Source organism: Symsagittifera roscoffensis, chromosome 2 (assembly GCF_963678635.1).
Source record: "Symsagittifera roscoffensis chromosome 2, txSymRosc1.1, whole genome shotgun sequence".
Lineage (NCBI taxonomy): Eukaryota > Metazoa > Xenacoelomorpha > Acoela > Convolutidae > Symsagittifera > Symsagittifera roscoffensis.
Window position 1 is genome coordinate 37,755,085 of NC_087063.1, and position 26,690 is coordinate 37,781,774.

General features: G+C 35.7%; 2 protein-coding genes across 7 annotated transcripts in view; both read right to left on the reverse strand.

The window, feature by feature from the left end:
* LOC134839829 (echinoderm microtubule-associated protein-like 2) overlaps nt 1–15,739 on the reverse strand; it is a gene marked incomplete at its 3' end in the record, with an annotated part of 62,013 nt that extends 46,274 nt beyond the window's left edge. Inside the window, 2 exon segments of the mRNA XM_063855452.1 lie at nt 14,801–14,894; nt 15,699–15,739. Coding sequence (XP_063711522.1) covers nt 14,801–14,894; nt 15,699–15,739 — 135 coding nt within the window.
* Nucleotides 15,740–21,001: 5,262 nt separating this feature from the next.
* The window catches only part of LOC134839070 (neural cell adhesion molecule 1-like), a 511,831-nt gene continuing 506,142 nt past the window's right edge, over nt 21,002–26,690 (reverse strand). For 5 of the 6 annotated variants that reach the window (XM_063854482.1, XM_063854480.1, XM_063854481.1 and 2 more), the window contains one exon: nt 21,002–21,404. In XM_063854482.1, the coding sequence (XP_063710552.1) occupies nt 21,329–21,404 (76 nt within the window). In that variant the 3' untranslated portion in view covers nt 21,002–21,328. The remainder of the gene's footprint in view (nt 21,405–26,690) is intronic. The other variant, XM_063854486.1, reaches the window with a different exon arrangement.

Here is a 26,690-nt window from a genome sequence, read left to right on the forward strand (position 1 = left end):
TTTATGCATGTCTCAGGTCTTCCCCCCACCATATTTTGATAAAAAACCAATTGCTTTTATAAATTGGTTTTTTTAAATCAAAAATATGGTGGAGGAAGACCTGAGACAAGCATGGCATAAACGTGCGTTTGAGACCCTGAAAACGCACGTTTATGCATGTCTCCTTCTTCCCCCCACCATATTTTGATTTAAAAAAAAACAAATACTTTTTTAATTGCTTTTTTAATCAAAATATGGTGGGGGAAGACCTTGAGATATGCAGAAACGTGCGTTTCAGGACCTGAAACGCACTTTTATGCATGTCTCAGGTCTTCCCCCACCATATTTTGATAAAAAACCATTTGCTTTATAATATTGGTTTTTTTTAAATCAAAATATGGTGGGGAAAGACCTGAGACTTGCATAAACGTGCATTTCAGGGCTTGAAACACACGTTTATGCATGTCTCAGGTCTTCCCCCATCATATTTTTGATTCAAAAAAACAAATACTTTAAAAATTGTTTTTTATTTCATCAAAATATGGTAGGAGAAGACCTGAGACATGCATAAACGTGCGTTTCAAGGCCTGAAACGCACGTTTTTGCATGTCTCAGGTTTTCCCCGACACATATTTTGATTTAAAAAACCATTTGCTTTATAAATTGGTTTTTTTTAATCAAAATATGGTGGGGAAAGACCTGAGACTTGCATATAAACGTGCATTTCATGGCTTGAAACACACTCTTATGCATGTCTCAGGTCTTCCCCACCATCATATTTTGATTCAAAAAAAACAAATACTTTAAAAATTGTTTTTATTTCATCAAAATATGGTAGGAGAAGACCTGAGACATGCTTAAACGTGCGTTTCAAGGCCTGAAAAGCACGTTTTTGCATGTTTTAAGTTTTTCCCCCACCATATTTTGATAAAAAACATTTGCTTTATAAATTGGTTTTTTTTTAATCAAAATATGGTGGGGAACGACCTGAGACTTGCATAAACGTGCATTTCAGGGCTTGAAACACACGTTTATGCATGTCTCAGGTCTTCCCCCATCATATTTTGATTCAAAAAAACAAATACTTTAAAAATTGTTTTTATTTCATCAAAATATGGTAGGAGAAGACCTGAGACATGCATAAAACGTGCGTTTCAAGGCCTGAAACGCACGTTTTTGCATGTCTCAGTGGTTTTCCCCGACCATATTTTGATTTAAAAAAACCAAGTACTTTATAAACTACTTTTTTTTATCAAAATATTATGGGGGGAAGACCTGATACATGCATTAACGTGTGTTTCAAAGCCCTGAAATGCACGGTTTATGCATGTCTCAGGTCTTCTCGACCATATTTTGTTTTAAAAAACCAAATACATTATAAATTGGTTTTTTTAAATCAAAATATGGTGAGGAAGACCTGAGACAAACATGCATAAACGTGCGTTTCAGGCCCTGAAACGCACGTTAATTGCATGTCTCAGATCTTCCCCCACCATATTTTTGATTTAAAAAAACTAATATTTTATAAATTGGTTTTTTTAATCAAAATATGCTGGGGGAAGACCTGAGACATGCATAAACGTGCATTTCAGGCCCAGAAACGCACGTTTATTGCATGTCTCAGGTCTTCCCCCAACCTTATTTTGATTAAAAAAAACCGAATACTTTATAAAAATAATTTTTTAATCAAAATACGGTGGGGGGAAGAACTGAGACATGCATTAACGTCCGTATCAGGCCCTGAAACGCACGTTTATGCATGTCTCAGGTCCTCCCCACTATATTTTTACTTAAAAAAAAACCAATTTTTTTAACAATTGCTTTTTTTATCAAAATATGGTGGGGGAAGACCTGATACATGCATGCGTTTCAGGCCCAGAAACTCACGTTTAAGCATGTCTCAGGTCTTCCCCCACCTTATTTTGATTTAAAAAACCGAATACCTTATAAAATGGTTTTTTAATCAAAATGCGGTGGGGGGAGACTGAGACATGCATAAAATCGCGTTTCAGGCCCTGAAAAGCACGTTTATGCATGTCTCAGGTCCTCCCCCACTATATTTTTATTTAAAAAAAAAACAATTTGTTTTATAAATTGTTTTTTTTTAAATCAAAATATGGTGGGGGGAAGACCTGATACATGCATGCGTTTCAGGCCCAGAAACTCACGTTTAAGCATGTCTCAGGTCTTCCCCCAACCTTATTTTGATTTAAAAAACCGAATACCTTATAAAATGGTTTTTTAATCAAAATGCGGTGGGGGGAGACTGAGACATGCATAAAATCGCGTTTCAGGCCCTGAAAAGCACGTTTATGCATGTCTCAGGTCCTCCCCCACTATATTTTTATTTAAAAAAAACAATTTGTTTTATAAATTGTTTTTTTTTAAATCAAAATATGGTGGGGGAAGACCTGATACATGCATGCGTTTCAGGCCCAGAAACGCACGTTTAAGCATGTCTGAGGTCTTCTTCCACCTTTTTTTGATTTAAAAAAACCGAATACTTTATAAAATGGTTTTTTAATCGTAATACGGTGGTGAAAGAACTGAGACATGCATAAACGTGCGTTTCAGGCCCTGAAACGCACGTTTATGCATGTCTCAGGTCCTCCCCCACTGTATTTTTATTTTAAAAAACCAATTTTTTTTTTAATTGGTTTTTTTAATCAAAATATGGTGGGGGAAGACCTGATACATGCATGCGTTTCAGGCCCAGAAACGCACCTTTAAGCATGTCTCAGGTCTTCCCCCACCTTATTTTGATTTTAAAAAAACCGAATACTTTATAAAATGGTTTTTTCATCAAAATATGGTGGGGGAAGACCTGAGACATGCATAATAGTGCGTTTCAGGCCCTGAAACGCACGTTTATGCATGTCTCAGATCTTCTCCCACCATATTTTGATTTAAAAAACCAAATACTTCATAAACTGTTTTTTTTTAAATCAAAATATGATGGGGGAAGACCTGATACATGCATTAACGTGTGTTTCAAGCCCTGAAATGCACGTTTATGCATGTCTCAGGTCTTCTCGACCATATTTTGTTTTAAAAAACCAAATACATTATAAATTGGTTTTTTTAAATCAAAATATGGTGGAGGAAGACCTGAGACAAACATGCATAAACGTGCGTTTCAGGCCCTGAAACGCACGTTAATGCATGTCTCAGATCTTCCCCCACCATATTTTGATTTAAAAAAACTAATATTTTATAAATTGGTTTTTTTAATCAAAATATGCTGGGGGAAGACCTGAGACATGCATAAACGTGCATTTCAGGCCCAGAAACGCACGTTTATGCATGTCTCAGGTCTTCCCCCACCTTATTTTGATTAAAAAAACCGAATACTTTATAAAAATAATTTTTTAATCAAAATACGGTGGGGGAAGAACTGAGACATGCATTAACGTCCGTATCAGGCCCTGAAACGCACGTTTATGCATGTCTCAGGTCCTCCCCACTATATTTTTACTTAAAAAAAACCAATTTTTTTAACAATTGCTTTTTTTATCAAAATATGGTGGGGGAAGACCTGATACATGCATGCGTTTCAGGCCCAGAAACTCACGTTTAAGCATGTCTCAGGTCTTCCCCCACCTTATTTTGATTTAAAAAACCGAATACCTTATAAAATGGTTTTTTAATCAAAATGCGGTGGGGGGAGACTGAGACATGCATAAAATCGCGTTTCAGGCCCTGAAAAGCACGTTTATGCATGTCTCAGGTCCTCCCCCACTATATTTTTATTTAAAAAAAACAATTTGTTTTATAAATTGTTTTTTTTTTTAAATCAAAATATGGTGGGGGAAGACCTGATACATGCATGCGTTTCAGGCCCAGAAACGCACGTTTAAGCATGTCTGAGGTCTTCTTCCACCTTTTTTTGATTTAAAAAAACCGAATACTTTATAAAATGGTTTTTTAATCGTAATACGGTGGTGAAAGAACTGAGACATGCATAAACGTGCGTTTCAGGCCCTGAAACGCACGTTTATGCATGTCTCAGGTCCTCCCCCACTGTATTTTTATTTTAAAAAACCAATTTTTTTTTAAATTGGTTTTTTTTATCAAAATATGGTGGGGGAAGACCTGATACATGCATGCGTTTCAGGCCCAGAAACGCACCTTTAAGCATGTCTCAGGTCTTCCCCCACCTTATTTTGATTTTAAAAAAACCGAATACTTTATAAAATGGTTTTTTCATCAAAATATGGTGGGGGAAGACCTGAGACATGCATAATAGTGCGTTTCAGGCCCTGAAACGCACGTTTATGCATGTCTTAGGTCTTCTCCCGCCATATTTTGATAAATAAAACCAATTTATAAAGTATTTTATGGTTGCTATAAATGAGTTAGTTGTAGGCCTGATCGGAACTCCTGGGTCGCACCAGGTGATTTACGGTCCGGGGTGGCCTTCTCATAGAGTAATATTGGGTAGGGTGCATGTCTGTTTGTCCTGTTAACTAATTTCGGCCCGATAGGTTCGTGTAACTCCTTAGTCTTATACCAATTCTCATCTCATCCTTTTATCCTATATTGCTTAGTCTCAAAAGATCTTGATATAAATTTGTTTATCGCGAAGCAAGAGAAGCAAAGAAAGTAACTGGTTTCAATCTTTATTATGATTTCCCTGAACGATTAAGGTTTCTGGTTTACAAATCAAGAGTAACATTTATTTATGGATCATGATTGGATAGTAAAAAATATTTCACAAGGAATTATAATTTAAAAAAATGTTTAGATTTGAACTGGTTCCACTTTGAATTAGTTGAATTTAATTGATGGCTTATCGTAATGACTGTATCATCATCGATTTTTGACCAAAGTTAATCGTTTACTTTCAGACTTAGCTGCACTTTGAGTTTCATTGGCAGTTGGCTCTGTCGTACTAATTTCGGATGTTAATCGCACGCGTCTGACGGTCAATGCCAATTCCTACCCTTCAATTTCCGAACTAATTTTTTTTAAAATTCTTTTATACTTTGGAAAGCAGTGATAAAACTCAAGTTTGGTTCAGTTCAACTTTGTTTCATTCTGCAGTACTACAAGTCACTCGCACTCAACTTCCTTGGTAGTAGTCAACTACCACCTACTTTCGTGGTCCAAATGTAATTGTGGAAGATAATACCAATGTAATATAATTTAATTACACTTTCCGACAACGCAGTCGATTCTAATCCAGACACTGATCTGAGTAAAAGGCATAGATTGATTTTAGTATTAGATCGATTGGTTACAATTGAAAACCTATCAATTATCTTGGAACCAGTTTAAAACAAGTATTTCTATTATCCTAACAATCTTGATAAAAATCTGTAAAATACTTGAGCTAACCCATCATGTTTGAAAAATACTTGAACTAACCCATCATGATCCATAACTAACACTTACAATAGTTTGTGAAGCTGAAACTCTCTACAGTTTCAGTCAGAACAGAATAAAATTAACTTAACAAACAATTGCTCTTCCTCAGAACAGTTCTTGATATCAAGCCACGCAAATACCAGTATAAACTAGATCTTTTGAAACTAGGAGATATAATAATAAGTTTAAGCTTGGAAAAAGTCTAAGAAGTTGCACGAATCTATCCGGCCTAAATAAAAATAGCGTGATGAACAGACGGGGTAGCTTATGTGAAATTACTCGTTGAGTGAGCCACGGCGGATTTAAACTTATCTGGTGCAACAAAGAGTCTCAATTAGACCTCTACCAGTTTAGGTTTAGCAAAAACAAGTAGAAAAAGATCAAACACACATCACAAAAACTTAAACAGTATTGTAAACTTAAATACCCTAACTCTCATTAAACCTAATCACTTCAACCGAGAAATCAAGCTTATACCAGATCAAAACCCGACCAACGGACCGAATTTTTACGTCTTGAAACGAAAAAGCAGACTGCGACGATTAATTCATTGTAAAATTATCAATGCAATACGTTTTCATTCACTATTATGAAATACAAAACTTGGAGAAATAATATTCATTCCAAAACTTATATGGCTTTCATTGATGTATAAATTAGTAAAGATATAAATGAAAAACCGATTTAGATTACCCATTTATTCTGAAAAACTCGCAGTTTTTTCGAAAGTATTATAACTTTGCTTCTTTGTTTCTTCATCTAAAATATGGCGAGAATCGCTCAAAAAAATTAATCTCAAACCAATTTTAAATACTAACGTTTTCTTCAACCTTTAACATCAAGGTTATCAAGGCTTATCCCTGTTTTAAGTAATCAAAGATAAATATTTCTTTAAACAAAATCATTTGGTTATCATTGGATTTTAACTTATAATTAATTTCAACTCATTTTAAAAATCTGATCGACAAGGCATACCTCGTTGGATTAATTAGAATAATTTTCTTCCCCATCTCTTAGTACTAATATCTAACGACCTCAAGCGTCGAATCAATCTCCAATCTTTACAAGCGGCTCAGGTTTAACTGAGGTTTTTCCAAAAACTATCAATTTTAATAAGAATAAATAGTGAAGAACTTCGTCCTTCATTTGAGCCCCTCTCCTAGGTTGACCCAATCTTAAGAAAATAGTAAATCGTAAAATAATAAGAATTAAAATCGTATCTAGCGACCTACATTTACTCCCTAGATTTACCTGAAGCTTGCGGAATTAATATACTTTTCTCCAATCCTTGATCACATATGACAACCCTAAGTAAGATTACTTTTTTCTTATAGAACTTAACAACCCGAGAAATTGTAATTCTTTTAAAAGAATTGATTTAATCTCTCTCCAACTCGCCTACCTAGAACAATTTGTTCCTAGGAATATAATAACCTCACAAAAAACGTAAGAACTGAAATATCAGGAAGTATAAAACTTAACTTTTGGCTTTTCCACCCATCACTCTAACACTTATGTCAAGAGATAATTAATAAACAAACCAACAATAAAACTCCATGAATCTTCAATCCTGTAATTCCACCGCATAAACCAAAAAGTACACTAGATCAGAAAAGCAGTTAAATAGGAAGACGAAAACCACAAATCAAAATTAAAAAATTAAGTCAAAATCCTCCAGAACATGAAGCGCAGTTTCGGAAACTGACGCAACTATAAAACAAGATTTTCAAAATATTCGAGATTCAATCCACAACAAAAATGAAGCAGTGGGCAACCAAACAATTTTTTTTCAAATCAGAAGCCACAGCAGCATCATCCATAAAAGGCAAATGCTGGAAAAAAATACATAATCGCGACCCAGTAGGACTATACAAGTGGAATCAACCAACACGCCACATTGAAAGCTATATGCTATTTGTAGTACCACAGGAAAAATGATTCATTGCGATGATAATTTCGACCATGACTCTATCCTTCCCTTTGTTGTTAACCTCGCTAGAAGAAAAAGAACAACTTTGCCATTATCGAATCGTAAACTTATTCCAAAATGGAAATAGTCCAGATAAACAAGAAATTCTGAAGTAAAAAACAAAAGACAAGTACTGGTTCACTAGTTACCAGGCATCAATAAAATAACTTCACATTACGAAATGTTTACCATTAAAAATCGACCACCGCAATCACCAAATCAACCATCACATCGAATACAAAGTGATGATATAGAACTAGATTTCTCAAAAAATTATAAAGAAAACTTTAAATACAATCAATATCAAAACTTGAACAGAGCAAACTGAACCGTCGAATTAGATGTTTTCTCCATCTTTTATAGTTATGTTTCTATTTTAGAAAAAAACGAAGCAGTTTAGGTTTCACCACCACAAACATCTCGACACGCAATAGTAAGATGCGAAATAAACCTTTTTCACGATTTCTAGACTCAATTCGTGAAACACCCACTGACCAACCAAAAAAGCCTAGCATGGTTCAACACAAGTTAGATCTAATTCCACAGGCAAGAAAAATTTTTAGACCACAAGCAAATTTGGTAGACAAAACAGATCATGTATAAGACCCTGATTAGTCTCTTTTACTTGTTCTATTTTTAAATGTCCGAAATGATATCTCAAATGCAGCAATTTTAACAATTTCAGTACAAATGGACTACCTAAGAGTAACTCCCCTTACAACTTACAACACACATAACGCATTTTTAAAAGAAAGAACAAGCAACAAAAGTTTAATTTCAACAGTTAGAAACGCACAAGAAACCATCATTAGAACTATAAACATAACACAAAAATATACCCAAACCCCATCACATTTTGTAAACGAAGAAGTAGACGAAACATTACTTAAATCGAGAAAAAAATATCTCTCCGATACACCAACCAATTACCACACCAAAAAAAAACACAAAACCCCATTTTCCACGAACGACCTTACAATCAACAGTCAAACAAACAGTCGTTCCACAACACTCATATATGGATTATCAAACAAATAGATCAACAAAAGATTGTCAACCTGATGAAAAAGACACTCAACTATAAAAAAAACTTTGCTAACAATCACTTTCCACGAACGAGATATTTTCAACCTGATAAACAAAGACAAACAAATTCAAAAATTTTTTTCAAACCATAAGTTTGATAATTTCTCTGAAAATCACAATTGTAATCAAATAGCACGACAACTCTATACAAAACCAATCTCAAGTTCATAATTGAAACCAAAAGATACTAAAACCACTACCGCCTCAATTTGTAAATTTTAATGACATAACAGAAGTCCCAGACAGATGATACATAAAATTGTCCATTTTTTTCAGCAAAACAAAAACAACTCAAAAATAGGCAAATATAAAACCAACCAGACTACTCTGAAAATATAGAATCAAAACCAACAACAGTATAACAAGAATCAACGAAAAAATCACTGGAATGATGCAGATCAACCAGAGAATGATTTTTCACCAGATATTTTTCAACCTCACATGAACTCCAGCAACTAAGACAACCACAAAAACAATCTTCTCAATACAGATAATTCGAAAGCTCCTGAAATTCAACTAAATCATAAACACTAAGAAAGCACAGAAAGCACACATCATCACATTGGCAATCCTAACTCAAAATTTCAAGCGCCAAAAACGTTCAAGAAGACAACATAAATTACACCATCAAAAATAGCTCAAACATGAACAATGTTTACCAAAACAAAAGAAATGAAATAAGCCGACCTTATGAAAAGTTTTGAAGTCTCCCACTTTCTTTATATAGCCGGAAAAAAAACACCAATTACCAGATCTTGAAACTGTTTTATAATTGACTCTTTCAATCATTCTTAATTTTCCTTCATTGATTGAAATCAGCTATCTGCGCCCAAATTTATTTGACCTATTAAATTCTCCAGCAAACTAGTCACAGCACAAGGTACAATCTTAAAAACTATAGAAGAGTTCAATTATCACTTCAACCATTTCGAAAAATGGAGCGCAAAAAACTTTCACAGATTCCTTTTGAACAAATATTCCATATGACAGATTTCAAACACAATTTTGTTAGAATACCATTTATTACAAAATTTCTCCCAACAAAAATCATTATGAACAACAAATCAGAAATCAAAGATACATATACAAGAATAAAAATTACACCTTTAATATTTTTTCAACGATTAATTAAAAAAAACCCAGTTCAAAAAAATTTTACCCATTCTTTAATCAACTCTGAAAACAATTGAAACCACCATCTGGACAAGCGAACATTTTTTCCATCAATCAACTTCATCAATACAATATGGATCAGAAAACACAAAAACTATATTTGTCCGGCTCTGAATTAGCACCAATTCACAATTTCTTTTTTGCAACAACTTCATCCATAAAATACGCTAAAAAAAATAAATACAGATATGTATGTTTCTAATAATTCGCCATACAAAAATACAGTTCCCTCACATTTATTAGCATATTGCGAAATATTTGCAACCTCAAATCCTACACAAGAAAAAGCTTACATAGTCAACAAAGTTTTAAAGTTATGGAAGTTTGCCAACCAACAATTTGTAAGGAAGAATCATCTATAAACAGTTTTATGAATAACTCAAAAGAAAAACGGTTTATTTAACAAAAACCCCTTATTTGAAACCAACAACAATTTTCAACAATGTTTAACCATCAACAATCTCAAACTAACCAGCAAGAATTTGAACAATTAGCAGATTTTTTGTGAAGATACCCCATGGTTTATGCTAAACCAAAAATCGATGAGGGAAAAAAACTTTCACCACGACACATTCATCAACACCGACGCAATTATGAAAACACATCCCGCAACTAGAGATACAATACACTTAGAAGATAAAGTAACGAACTTTTAGACATCCTTAAAAAAACTAAACTATCTGACGGGTAAGCAAAGAACAGCAACCCAAAGATAAAATATTTGTCAACCCGTTAAAAAATCCTGCTTTGAGAAGAATCGCCTAAGTTTTTGGATGCACTTTAACAAAACTGTCCATTTGATGATTAGAAAAGCAATCGGACCAAAGAACCAATACAAGGAAAACTCAAAAACATAAACGGACTTAACTCTACCACAGCAGATTTGAATAATGCGTATATTCAAATGCCACTAGATGAAAAATCCTGTGTCGCAACAAAACGAATTCATTACACTATTATATGGCATATCCATTGGAGCAACGTCTTTTCTGCCTTCATGGTTTTTAAACACAAATTTTAAGCAAAAAAAGTTTTTGCATATTCAGACGATGTTTTCATGCAATCACGAACAGAACAAGAAATGTTGAAATTTTTACATAAAAACAACCAGTTTTATTCAAAAAAATTAAAAAAGCGTCAATTAAATCATCTCTTTCTCGTTTGTGTGAAATTCCTTTCACATATTTTTGATGGAACTACAATAACGCCCTTGAACTACTATCCAATCAATAGAAAAGCCAAAAACTTCATGAAATGCTGACCTTTTGATTGATTACATTTTTAAAATGCAATAACCATTTTACAACATTCTCAGACAAATGGAAATTAGTCTGAGAACATCAAAAACGAAATCGATAACCCTTCCTACTGAACAAATCTTAATTACAATCCAAGATTCAAAACAATCAATTTACGCTATGTGTGAGGCCTCCGATTTATGAACTGGTGCAGCTATTTTACAATCACATCAAGGCACCAACGAAATGAATCTAATAATAGCAAACTCAAGACTTTTTACACAAGCACGATTGAGGTTCTCCACACTCAAGAGAGAGTGTAAAGTTTTCACATAGACATTAACAGAAAAAGAAGTTTTAAATCTTGGATTAAAACTTCCAATAGTTTTTTTTTACAGACTATGACCCATAATTTTTCTCTTTACGCAAAATTCTAACCACGGAATTTATAGACTCCAAATAATTTCGTTGAAAATTTGAAACCTACATTGAATTTGGATAGCAGGCATAAACTTTGCTTAACATGATACAATTAGTCGAAATAGAAAAACTCACAGGAAAAACAACAGTAGAAAAACCACACAACAAAAAATTTCGTTCTGGCAAAAGTCGAAACATCATTACGGTTAGAGTGTAAAATTGCAGTCAACAGTGACTCTTATACAAACAAATTAAAACTTTGAACCTTTTTCTAAGTACTAAACAGAACATTTTTCACTCTCTCTGAGGTGCCAAAACAATCAAAAGGAAATCAATCTACCAGGTATTCTTACATTCAAACCTATACCATACATATCATGGATTAAAAGTAATACACAATTAAAAACATATAAACAAAAAACCAAAACGCAACAAATTATTTCCACTAAAACAACAAAAGTACCTAATTGATTCAATGAAATTGGCAGGTACTCTCAAATTATGTTCAAAACTTAATTTTGTTAAGACATTTGATTTACGAGACCCATTGATCAATATACTTCTATCAAAGAACGAATTTCAAATTAATTTTTTACCCTGCACAATAAAATTAACACATCAATTCTCCAAAAAATTTGAAATCCTGACCCTGTCACCAGACAACTGGACTGTTGGTACAAATACATAACGAAAAACTCAAAGCCGAGATCACAATTTTAGGGAAACAAAGCCTTACTTCAATACTTCTGAAAATTTAACAATATCACGACAAATGAAAAAAATTTATATCTCAGAATACCATTACCCAGTTATGAAAGAACCCTGTCTACCATTAAGTTTAATATTAAGAGCTCTTCATACATCACCTTCTTCAAATACGAAAGGACCTACAGGATCAGAAAAAAAACACATTGCAGTCTCATCCAAATTACTTCTCCATCCCAATTGTACCAGCTTGGTTAAACACACTTTGTAACGACTGTATTATATGTCAATTAAACAAACCCTTTCCAGCAAGTTTATGTTTTCATCATTGAAGCTGATTCGTTACGCAATATCCAATAGGCCATATAAAATTCATATATAAGGGTAAAACTTGACGCATGTGAATTTGCACTCAACCCTGTACCCCAAATTATCGCTTTTTATGCATAACAACAATCTATAAACACTGGATAGCAAAACTTGGACTACCCAAATCCTTGATACAGATAATGGACCAGCATTCAAAAACAATGAATTAATTACATTAGGTCACTTTTATAACATCAAACAGAAACCTAGAAGGTCACAAGCTTCATGGACAACTGGACTAGTTGAAGCTACAAACCGCTCACTACAAGAATACCTGCAATCTATTATAAATGGAAACGACCAAAATTACCTTAAATGGTCAACAGACGTAAAAGTTTTCCCTTTTTTTTATAATTTCCTGATCACAACAACAATAGGACTATCACCGTTTGAAACGGTTTTGAATTAAGAACAACGCCAACCCATAATGTTCACAATCAATTCGACAAAAAATGCACAATGATGTTATCAACCTACTAAAGTTTCATTTTGCTACAACCTACCACTTCACACACATCATGATGATAAATTTCACCATCCAAAAAATTTGAAATTAGGCTCTTGAACCCAGACAGAATGGATTTTAAACAGAGATAAAACTCCCAATGAAATTTATCAGAAAATTGCGAAGAAAATGTTGCAAAAACATATTATCTAATCTCAAACAAATTAACGTTTTACGCCAGCATTAGACCTTAAGTAAGGAGATTTGATCATTCAAGATAAAATTCATAAGCCAAAACAAAAAAAATTTGAAAAACGCCAATCATGTCGACTTAGAAATCAACAAAAGAAGATTTCAAGTTTTTAACCCACAATCTACAATAATAAAGAAAATAGAATTCCAGCAACCCTCTGGTTAATTAAAATTATCAATAACGTTTTCAATGAGTTTTTTACTTCATTATTCAGCAAAAAGTTTCAACACGTATATCGATTCTCTCTCTCTCTCTCTCTCTATCAAAATAACTAGTTCCAAATTAGCCACTCAAATCACTTCATTTCGTGTCAATTTTTTCTCAAACACTGCCGTTAATAATGGCCGACATAACTCCAATTTGAACTTGATCTTATACTGCAACAAAAAACCTAGGTCATAAATAAACAATTACCGAAAAGTTCACATGTTAAAAAACATCGTAGAAAGATGCAATGCTCTTCTTTCAATCATTAAAAAAATCAACAGTAGTGTCTCAATTTATACCATGAAAATCAACAAAATGAAAAATTAAATTAGCTTAAAAAGTCAACCTGATCACTTAGCCTAAAGCCTTTCTTCCTCCCAAAGTTCCCTAATCAATCCACAAATTATAACAAGAATCAGAAAACTTATAATTAAACACCCAGACTTTCCTTCACCAAAGATTCTTCTTACCCAACCCACATGTCAAAAACCAAAAAATATTTCGAACCAACTTGTTACAACTTCCAAAAGTTAAAAACATAATTCCATAACGCAAATAACTTTTCCAATAATTCTTTCAATCTTAAGACAATTATTTCAAACTTTCTCTCACATTTTCTACAATTTTTACACCTTGTGATTTTTCAAAACTGACATTTTAGAATTTCTATTACTTTATCTGAACTGTTTTGTTTCTCTCCAAAACTATCGACCACCTATTCAGGTACGATAGTGAACAAAGTTTAGTTTCTAAAAAGTACGAAGCTTTCTAAGCAGGAAAAATTTTTCCTTTTTTTCATAATTTTTCTCATTTTGATAGCTTCCCTAATTTTGACACTTTGAAAATGTATAGAGAAAGCATTCATTGCTTTTGTACTAGCAATTACTTTGATCATAAAAATCGTTGAAGAAAATTATCAGAACCAAAAACTAAAGTAATGTATTATGAAAAATAATCAGTATTTTTCAAAAATTGCTAATAAAGCCCTATCAAAATTTTCCCACCTACCAACCCACCCCAAGACTTCTAAACACACATATATCTAGTCGAACAAATCATCGTCAACCATTTACTCGTGTGTCATATGTACAAACTCCATACACTTTTGAAGAAAGACACGTATCCTTATCAGAACCACTAACCCCAGCACATCATTACGCAACCCTCAGCCAACCATATTAGGAACGATTATATAATATGCTCCTGACTACAGCAAGACCCTAACGTGACAAAACATTTAAGTGAAATCGAAAATCAAGCAATTTTAATTGACAGACAAAATTGTTCAACCCCGAGGCAATAGAAATCTAACGACACCAAGAGTTCAATTTAATATAACCTCATCCCCAACAACAGCCCCTCTAGTTCTTTCTCATCGTACGATACAAAGTACCGCTTCCCACCAATACACTTCACATCTCAAAAAAAAAACTTAGGTTCAAAATCTACTACTTAACAATTTCGTCAAAATAACTTTAAACCATCCAATTCATTCCAAAAAAAAATCCCACATTGGATGACACAAACAAGTTCCCAAGTCGAAACCAATCTTGTAAAAGAACCAACAGAAATTTCTCCGGATATCTCACCTCGTCATTACCAGAAACACTTTCCCTTCCTTCAACACCTTCAGTCACAGGTCGAACAGCATCAATTTCATTCACCACAATCTTTGCAATCAAACTAAAACGACATATAAAGTGAACTACAAGGCACAATCAACCCTTTGCGCTTAGATTGGAGCTCAATTGTAGAGCCCCCTATTTTTTGGCCAAAAAACCTACAGTAGTTAACTCCGTAATTGGGCATTGAACCGCCTACAATATAGACATTAAGACATTCAAAAATTCGATCGAATACTGGTCGAATACGATACTTGATATGGCCGATACAAGTCAAAATCGGCAAGACGAAAAATCTTACATCCCGCTAACGTTTTATAAAAATCATGGGATTAATGGAGGAACATTTCTTCCAGAAAACCAGTATGGTACTAGACTACATGACTTTTTACTAATGAATAACACATTTTTTGGCCCACTGTGACATTCACCTCGACATGAAACTAGACTACACTATAAGCAGAACTTTTCGAGAAAAATCTATTTCAGAACTCAAAATACTACATAATTCATGTGAACTAGAACGAACACAATCCCAACAATCTCTTGCTTTAGCAGCACTCAAAATATCCTTTGCAGGATACCTCATATCAAACAACCGCTCTTATTTCATTGATTACGAAGGAAATATCCTGGTATTACACTTGTACTAAAAGATCTCATAACTCTATGTATTTGAAGATTAGTGATGCTAACAACGCAGACCTACTTTCTATGAAACAAAGTACATTTTCTAGACACATTACCCCTCCGCATATTTTTTTGGGATACAGCTGTCCCATGTGGAACTGAAAACAGCAATATTTTTTTACATCTTAGCCCAAACAAAGATGAAAAGTTTCTTCTCACTCTAAGAAGTTCTCACCTGAAAGCATGCGCAAAGTCGCTCGGAACCCAAATATACATTTACAGCACTTAAGCATATACTCGAAATCAGTTGTACAACATCACTTTCGTAGATAACAGTTTCAAGAACTCCTCACTAAACTGGAGACAATCCAAAAAAAATCACATGGTCAAAACCTCCGCAAACTAGCTGAAACAGTAGGTTTCTCAGATATCTATAGACAATAATACAGTAGAGGTTTTACGGATGTTAGAAACTATATATAAACAATTGAAGAAAAATATCGCCCGCAAGATATTTCAACAATTAATATTTTATGTTATTAAAACAACAAAAGGAACCGCTAGCATTTCTAGGATGGCTCTACTAGATCTTACAAAGATTGAATATCATATACGCAAGGCTTAACTTCATAAGATTTCCCTTCTCATCACTTAAAAGACTTGAAAACAGATGCGCAATACACAAACAAGTCAGCAGACAAGCTAGCGTAACAATAATTTTTTTTACAGGATTGTTTGGAGTTTTTTCCACTTCTATTAACAAAATATTCTTGATGCACAAAATAACAAATACAGTAGAAAATTATCCACAAAATTAAACGCATATGATACTCTACAAGACAATACGAAGACTACACCTACAGCGAAATCACATTTTCACAGTTTACAAAATGTAGAATAGCCGCAAAATTCACTACACCATTACCTCAGTAACTATTCACCAAATCACCCATTCTACCTCAACATCCAAATCATCCATCCCTTCTGTCCATATTGCCCCAACACGTGCACAAAGTGTTTTTATGAAACCGAAACATCCCAATAACAAATCACCTTTTCTTATTGAACGCCCATCATCATCCCGACACCTACACCATCACCCACGGCATATTAACTCATCCGCTTTTTTGTAGAATAGCTTCCCTTCTTCCTTCAGTACACCTATTACAACGGCGAAAATCCAGCCCAAAAGAGCCCATTTCGTTGATGAACAATCCCTACTAGCAAAATAATTAGGGATCTGATTTTATTATTTCACAAATCCATCAAAAGTACCCCAAAGAAGAATCCAGACGGCGCTGAGCTTTGTGATTCAGTTATTAACTAATTAACTAACGCACTCCACTTTTAACAATTCACAAACAAAGTCTCAAAACAATTACTTAACCGATTCATTGCAACAAGCGCTTACCGATTTTCCATTAATAACTACGATCATACAGTTGTCCGATTATTGGAGGACTCACCATATGATACTGACCTTAATGTGAATGCTCAAATAACCGAAAATTTTTTCATTAAATCTGAAGGCATCTTTCAACTCGAGAGCACTAATAAAAAAATTGATCACATCATCGACCACGCACTCATAATCACAATAACTCACGAACCACTTTCCGGTAAAATTGATCACTTTGCACTAATATTTAATTTTCTAACATCCAAAGAACGAGATATTAACTGTTAACATGGAGTTTTTTTTTCTTTTACACACTTATATCTTAGATAAACTTATCCAACGACACTATCTTCACAGGTCACCATCCGGCAACCCTCACCATCGCTTCATGTTGATTAACTTTAAATTTACCTCACGTTGATTTCTAAACTTCACATATTGCATAAAATCAAAAAAAAATCATGGCATCCTCCGTAACTACTATTCCGTGAGACAAATTAACATCTTTTGCCCCTTCACTAACCACTTCCCGCTTGAAGACTCCCGCTCTATTATTATCCGCATGAAAATGTCAACCCGTTGAAAATTCTTTTTAGAGAGCATTCATAATTTTGATTGTATTCATAAACTATACATTTTATTTAAAATTCTAACCACGAGTTTTCCTCTGTCACCGAATATCATCCGCTCGCTTGATTTTCTTTGGCCACTCTTACGCACTTAAAATGTGATTCGCATGCTCTTTAAGTTTTTATTCACCCTCAGTCATCTTCAAAACTAATTTCTAATGAGGATTTCTTTTTCGGAACCAGACCACCCGTAGGGATGAATTTAAAACATCACCAATAGAAATGAATGAAACACCACCATTCCAACACGTGTTTTTCAATTTTTCTTTCCAAATTTCACCAGTCATTCCTCTAAAAAAACTTAATTCCAAGAAAAATCGAACTCTAATTAAACTTCTATCTTTTTATTCCAACAATGCGTCATAAATAACTTCATTGAAGTAATTTAAATTTGTAGCTGTAAACTGATAACAATGTTTGAAATTCACAATACGAAGTAGTAAATTGATAACGCAACAAAAATTTAATGATAAGAAACGTTTTATGTGTGCTCTCATTAGTAAAATTTGATTTTCTTCTTTTTCTTCTACATTTCACGCACCTTTTGTACTCAAATTGAACAACTCGTCGCAATAGAATTGTTTAATAAATGAACTTCTAGTTTTACAAACTAACTGATAACAACTTTAACTTGCTTTCACGCGTTTTCAACTTTTTCCCTTAACCCGATTGGACAGACTTATAAATAAGCTTAAGCTTACCAATGCAGCATAATAATACCATAAAACCAACCGCATGTATGAGAAGGTCTCATGGTAGCCGAACCAGGTTTAACCCAGATTGAAACTGGATAAACTATTCTTTTGAATCTCGCTTGAAAGTTTTATCGAAACCACTTGAAACACAAAAACATCAAAAGAATAACACATCAAAACAATCTGGGGCTGAACCGAAGAAAAAAAAAAGAGGAAAACACCTGAACACCTGATGAAAAAAACCAAAAGGTTGAATACAAAAATAGATTCTGCTCGAAGAGACTTTAAAAAACACTCCCACAACTGGCCTAACCCACCAGTTAAAAAAATAATCCTGAGCATGCTCTTCAGCCGGTTTCATCCATCGCGGCAAACCACGCTTACAACACACTCCTTATTTTTGACGAGAGTAGTTCCAGGGTGAGCAACTCTTTGAAACGACCGAAATTATTTAAATGTTTTTGCGAAAATAACTAAGAAAAATCATAATTCCAATCCAGAGTCGGAAAGTCATGAAGTATCATCTCTCTTTGTTGGTTGTTTCTACTGCTCAAAGAAATCTTTTTAGATTATATATTTATAACAGCACTTGGTTAGTGAGATCAGTTTTATAATATAAAAATATGATTTAAAACTGATATAAAGATATAAAATTATTTCTTCGAGCAAAAGAAACAAGCAGCAAAGAGAGATGAATTTCGATGACTTTCCGACTCTGGATTTGAGTTATGATTTTTCTTAGTTATTTTCGCAAAAGCGTTTAAATAAGTTTGGTCATTTTAAAGAGTTGCTCATCGTAGAACTACTCTCGTCAAAAATAAGGAGTGTGTTGTAAGCGTGGTTTGGCGCGATGGATGAAACCGGCTGAAGAGCATGCTGGGGATTTTTTTTTACTGGTGACTTAGGCCAGTTGTGGGAGTGTTTTTTACAGTCTCTTCGAGCAGAGTCTCTTTTTGTATTCAACCTTTTGTTTTTTTTTTCATCAGGTGTTTTCCTCTTTTTTTTCTTTAGTTGAGCCCCAGATTGTTTTGATTTGGAATAGTAAGTCTATTGGTTTATTGCCGTAGTCACAACCCTCGCAGGATTTAAAGTATAAAACCAACATCGCAGCAAAAGTACCTATTGAACGAAAACCAAGGTCATTTCGATGATGAACTCAATACGAATTTTAGTCACAAGGGGCTTCAAACCGGTTAATCAAACCCTATCTCGCTATTCGATGAATAGCTGAAAAGGTGTTTAGTCTCGCCCTCCTAAAGGAAATCGACACATCACTGTATAATTTGCCAACCTTGACACGATCCTTCAACTCAAGCATGATGCACGAAAACAACTTCTGGAAAACGAGCAACTGTACTCCTTCTCTCTCCATGAAGACAACTACTCCACAAAACGAGCAACTGTTTCTTTCCCGAGTCGAGATTTTTCACCTAATTTGAAGCAAGATTTGAGCGGTTTGAGCGGTTTTTTTAGACAATTACGCTCAAAATCTTGCTTCAAAAGGAGCGGTTTGAGCGGTTTTTGAACGGTTTATCTAAAAAAACCGCTCAAAAACCGCGCAAGATTTGAACGGTTTTGAGCGGTTTATCTAAAAAAACCGCTCAAAAACCGCGCAAGATTTAATAATAAAAAGTCGACCACGGAGGGATTCGAACCCGCAATCTTCTGATTCGAAGTCAGACGCCTTATCCGTTAGTCTATGCTGACTTGCTGGAAGCTTCATATTCGCTGTATTTGTTCTACTGAATATGTTCAATGTTTTAGACATACACAACAAATATACTGTCAGGATTTTTATTGTCAGTCTGTACAAAATAACAAAAATAATCGATTATAAGATCGCACACCAACCCACCCCCCCCCCCCCCACCTCTTACTGGAGTTGATGTCCCCCCTCACCTCTTACTAGAGTTGATGTCCCTTACTAGAGTTAGATGTACGTTGAGGGGGGGAGGGTACGTTGAGGGGGGGTACGTTGGGGGGGGGGGGGTACGTTGGTGGGGGGGTTTGTTGGATGTTGGATACGTTGAGGGGGAACGTTGGGAGGGGGGGGGGTGAGTACGTTGGCGGGGGGGGGGGGGTAAGTTGGGGCGGGGGGAGTCTGGGACCTCGACCCAGGAAGACCGCTCAAAAACCGCTCAAAAACCGCTCAAATCTTGCTTGAAAAACCGTTCAAAAATCACCGCAAGAAATGAGCGGTTTTTGAGCGGTTTTTTAAGCAAGATTTGAGCGGTTTGAGCGGTTTTTCCAAAAAAAAAACGCCCAAACCGCCCAAACCGCTCAAACCGCTCAAATCTTGCTGGAAAACCGCTCAAACCGCTCAAATTTTGAGCGGTTTTTGAGCGGGATCTCGACCCGGGTTCTCTTCCTTCGCTTCGAAAACAAATTTCGCCTTAGGATCAAAAAATTTTTCTATCCATCTTGACAAGAACAAACTTAAAAATTAAAAAAAACTCTCTAAACCCCGGATGGGCGGAACCAGTTCAAAACAAGTATTTATTTTTTCATATTTTATTCATAATGAACTATCTCTATAAAATACTTAGAACTAACCAATCATGATCCATAACTAACACTTACCATAATTTTTAAGGCTGAAACTCTTTATACTTTCAATCAGAACAGAAAAAATTTAACTTAGCAAACAGTTGCTCTTCCTCAGAACAGTTCTTGATACCAAGTTTAGCAAACACCAGTAAACACTAGATCTATTGAGAATAGGAGATATAAGAGTAAGATTAAGATTGGTATTAGACTAAGAAGTTGCACGAATCTATCCGGCGGAAAATCAGATACCGTGGCAAACAGACGGTGTACCTTATCTGAAATTACTCTATGAGTGAGCCACCCCGGACAAAAATTTCAATTCCAGAATAAAAATAAAACATACAAAAAGCAGGAAGCTAAATGAGGGGGAAATTTCAGCCATTCTTGCCATGCGCTCAGTACATGCATCATTGTGAATACTTTTGTGTGTCTTTAAAAACGCCAAAAAATAATAGAGTTGCATTGATTCCAAAAAGGAACGTTTTTTCAAACAGAAAGTCGCAGGTCTTTTTGATTTAGAGCTGAATTTACAAAGGTCATGAGCACGCTTAGGTGAGTGTATCGGTGTTTGTGTCCTCTGTACCAATCTGCTGAATCATAAATTGATTTCTCTTGGGTCGTACTCGAGGTTGCGCAAGATATCTGCTGAACTTTGTCTATTGTTGTAGTCACTAAAAAAGCAACAAAACTCAAGCTTTCAAGCGAAAACTGTCGTTCGAATCAAATAACAGGTGGCATCGGCGAAAATTTAAATTTGTACGAGATGGAACTTACCGTAGTTTTTTTCAAAGTTATATGTATTAAGCAACCAGGGTTAATTAAACTAGTAATCCCACAATATATATATTTGTTGCAGATTCGGTTGCGGATTCTTTTTGATCAACGAGCGAATATAGGTAGTTGTTCCGGATTCCGCAAGTGTAAGCGTATACCGCAAATGTAAGTAGATTCCACAATTTTATCCAGATTGCGCTTGTCCAGACAATTTGCGGATTTTGCTTACAATTTACAGAATCCGCTCACTATTGGCGAATTCCGCTTACAGTTTGCGGATTCCACTTACAGCTGCGGAATCCATGACTGATTGAATTAACTAAAAACATGTATTAATATTTGATCATGGGTTCCACAAATTCTTCCCGATCCCGAAAAATGCGGATTCCACCAATTTTAATCGAATCTGAAAAACTCAAGGTTTTTTGTAGCGATTTTGAGCAATCTAGTGTTGTAAGCCCGGTTTGAGCAGTGAATTTCAATGCCCGATATGCAAGCCTGACATTCATTGACTTTGCCCATTGCACGAGCACAACAACTTGAAGACAAACGAAGCAGAGTTACTAAAAATTGACGAAATTACTTAAAGAAAGAAAATTTTGAAAGTTGAAACACTATTTTAGAAATGCAACTAAACGATAAAAAAATATTGTTTGAAAAATTATGTAACCACACTTCTTAGTCTCCATGACGTCTTGCGGGAACAATCCCGGTACAAACAACCCTCTTTGCTCTACGGCTTACAATTTTCCTCCCCTGCTTGGAAGTGTTTTTTTTTTCCAATAGCAATCAACAAAAAAAGGCTCGGATTCTCTTGGTACTAGGCTTAAATTTAAAACTTTGTCCTCGGTACATTATTATTTGTTTCCTCTCTAACATAATACTCTGAACGTAAATTTATTTCATTCTCCTTTCATTTGGGATAACGGAGAAACTTAACTCACTACGATTTAAGATGTTTGGTTCCAATATTTTTTGGAAAAAAAAATCACTTGTTCACTTGTTAGCATTCTCTTTTTGCTCTCTGGGTTTGAAAATTAGCCTATAACATCAACAAGATTTAACAAGCCAGCATTTCAACCGAAATGCCAGCAAAATCAAGCCTCAATCAACGCGACTTCATTCTGAAACGCCTGCAAAAAGCCATTCAACAAATTGAAAACGCAACAAACGAAGAAGACTCGTACATCAACATCAATGAAACGAAAGCAGACGCTACAATTTTACTGAGGCTGTTGAAGGAGATGACAATAATCTTGTTGATCATCTCACTGATGATGCGACACCCAGAAAAATCATCGAAACCTTCACATATATTGAAAATCAACTGAATAACAGTCTTGATCAACCGCCTAACCGTCCCGATGATCACTTAAGCAACTAGCGCGCCCGCATCTGCAGCAACATCTTCATCATCATTTACAGCTTTGATGTTACCAACAGTTTTCACTCCAGCAACAACTTTTTCAACATCAGCAGCCTCTGAATCAAGAAGAGCCCTCAGGTTTACACAGCAAAATCAATCAGTATTAGGGACTTTTTTTCAGACCACACCAATCAATCTGCAGGACAGTTTCGAAAACCAACCACCTTGACGACGCAATACACAGCTTAACCAATAATGCTTCCCCGCGAGATTATCATCAGTATCAACAGCATCATCAACAGGCTCAACCAGCAGCAACATTCAGAGAGACTTTCCGGTTACTAAAGATCAGAATGGAAAAACTTGACGGTGAAACTTTGAAGTCGAGGTATAGAACTGCCCTACAGGAACTTCAGAGAAGATTTCGACTGAACATCAAGGTGAATGATTTGAACAGACGACTACAAAATTTTCGTTTGCCATCAAAAAGACTCACACATGGAGTTTTCTTCTTTCGTTAGCAGCATTGTTGAAACCCTCCAGACTATCGAAATTGCGAATGGCATAAACTGGACTATCTATGTACAATTTGCGATCAACAAGCTCCATCACAATAACTTTTTACAACGACCTCTTGTCTTGTAAACAACGATACACAGCAGCCAAATCTTGCCCTGTTTAACGACTAGCTACGAAATCTTGCCTTGGTCTGCGACTACCTTCCTCAAGAAGACGTCTCTATCATCAGCAACACCTCGCGCAATCATCTTAACTCGATTGAACGAAACAAGAAAAACGGTGTACGGTGACAGACAATTGGATTGAAACCATAACCGATCCTCAACCAACAACAAACAATTCTAAAAAAAAGCCGCAATGTTTGCGCTTTCTACAACCAAGAACACCTATACTCTCAATGCAACAAGTACAAAGACCAGTCAATTGAAGCAAAACGAAAACTCATTCACTCAAAAAGTCCTTGCCTCAATGGCTTGGGACAACATATGGTACAAAACTGCCCCTCCAAACGAAAACGTTCAACCTCCAATTGAAAACATCACAGCAGCATTCAAGACGAAAAATCTACTACCAGCAGCTCATCTCGGAAGACATCTTCCCACCATCACAGCACTCCTTAATGACACAAAAATCTGTGAAACGACAGCAACAGAGATCTGCGAAATCTCTTTTACTTTACGTGCCAGTTATGTTGAGATATGGAAACAAGTACATCAGCTCTTACGCCTTTCCAGACGACGGTAGCAGCTACAGCTACATACTAAATTCAGCATTCGATTACCTAAAACTAAAAGAGAAGCAAGATACAGAAGAACTTTCCATCGACGGCTTTCACGACTCCAAAAATTAACTGCGTCATTAACTGAGTTGACTGACTGTGCATCCATTTGGAGCCCCAAAGAAAGAATTCTATATTAGGAGGAATACATATTTCAAAGATTGAGACTTGAGAATGTTCAGCCAAAAAGCTCAACAGCATCCGCCATGCCTACGATTGCCCTTGCGGCATCACTTTTTCTACTTTGATAACAATCATGTCTCAATTCAACTTGGAACAGACAAAATCTACCTTAATACGAAAACCTCAGTTATCAAAGCACCTTACACTGCCCTTCGAACAATGCAACATCACTTGGATGGACATTGGAGATCCAATTACCGACATGTAGGGAAGAAATGTCTTTCATGCGCCCTTAACGCAAGAAAAAGAATCTCGCGATGACACAGACCTTTCAGATTTCCTTGTCAACAGCTGGAGAGTTGAATCGTATGGAACTTCACCCAATTAAACATTATCGAAAGATGAACGCCGTGCAATGCAATTTCTACGGAAAATAATCACCCACAAAAACAACCGCTATAAACATGGACGACTAAGGAAGCACAATGCAACTTCCCCCAAATAAATACGCATCAGCATCCCATCAAGTCAAAAAGATACGAACAATACTTGAAAGTGACCTCAACAAACTGGAAATTTATCTAAGCATAACTTCATGAAAACTCGACAAGGGATATATTAGAACTTGCTTACCCAGTGAAATGCCTTCAACAGGATGGATTCTACCCGAACACGGTGTCATCAACCCCTACAAGCCCGGAAAATTTTGCCGTGTCTCCAACGCAAATTCCAGATAGAAAGGAATTAGCTCCATCAATTCAAAGAGATGCGAACAAGACTTGAAAGTGACCCCAACAAACTGGAAATTTATCAAAGCATAACTTCATGAGACCTCGACAAGGGATACATTTGAACTCGCTTACTCAGTGAAATGCCCTCAACAGGATGGATTCTACTCGAACACGGTGTCATCAACCCCTACAAGCCCGGAAAATTCCGCCGTGTCTCCAACGCAAATTTCAGGTAGAAAAGAATTAGCCTCAACGATATGCTTTTGAGTGCAACCGACCTACTTATTAAACAACTTGCCGGAATTTGCCGATTTTGCGAACGGAAATACCAAATCAACGCCAACAAAGAAGTGATGTATATGCAATTGTCTGTTCAGCTGGAAGATTGAACTTTTCTCCGATTTCTCTGGGCAACTAACATACCAGAGTTCTATGAGTACACCAGTTGTGTGTTCGGTGCAGAGTGGCGCCCATTTTTGCCAGCTTTGTCACGTGAAAGGGAAAGACCTTGTCCACAACAACTTCTACATGGACGGCTTGTACGAATCAACCGACATCATCAGTGAAGCTCAACGACTCTTCAAAGAACAGCAATCTAACCTTCAGACCGTTAGATTCTACCTTACAAAGTAAATAACAACCAAAAGCGACATCTTTGGTTCAATTTCTAAAAACATCGAGCCATCAATTTTGACAAAAGTCTCGACAAAATTACAATCAAATGAATCTTACGAATTCAGTGGAACATGACCAGCGACTCACTTGTTTTCTTGCCGACCAAATTCAACGACCTACTTAAAAAGAAACCAACCCAACAGAACGGCCTACGATAACCAAGCTAAAATTACAAGAAGCCTTGATATGAGCCTGACTTGCAAAATCATCAAGACACAGCAATGTTTCATTATCGATTAAACCTAATTATTGTCTGGTAGCAGCATAGTTCTGCAATGGTTACATGGATCTGATAAAACGCAGCAGACATTTGTAGCCAACCATGTTGGACAAAAATTAGATCTCTTCTTAGCCTCTCAGTCGAAACACTGCCCAAGATGCCTTAACCAAGCAGACAATGGACCCGGAAAAACTCCCTTTGCCGAATTCACACCAAATTGCTGTTGACTTCATGGACTTGAGTTCTTTTTGCATCAGATCTGCAACGGCCCGCGCCACTTCAGTTTTCACAGCAGAAAACTGCATCTTTTGTTTTCAATTATTCTCTCTCTTCGACGAATAACACTAACGAGCGTTCACACCGACAGTCTTTCATCGCTCAATCAAATTTCGTTAGTCCTGAAAGTTTTTGTTTTACATACAAAAGGTTATCGAAATGGATCCGACTGCTTTGAGCAACTTCTTTTGTATTCAGAGCAGTGGAAAGATTCAAATTAAACGTTTGACATCAATCCTTGATTTGCAAAACATCATCGGAAGCAACTTATTAATTTTCCCCAATATCAAGCCGATTGAGATCATGAGGCTGCAACACCTAAGATAATATTAGTTTGCCACAACCAACCAACCCTACCAGTAGCAGTTTGCCAACAAAAGACAGACCAAAACCACATCTTGACGCCAAATTTTTCCTTTTGACGCAAGCGCAGCTGGACACTTACGCTGCCAAATTTTCCATCCTCAAACGTGGTAAATCAGTTTTACCAAGCAG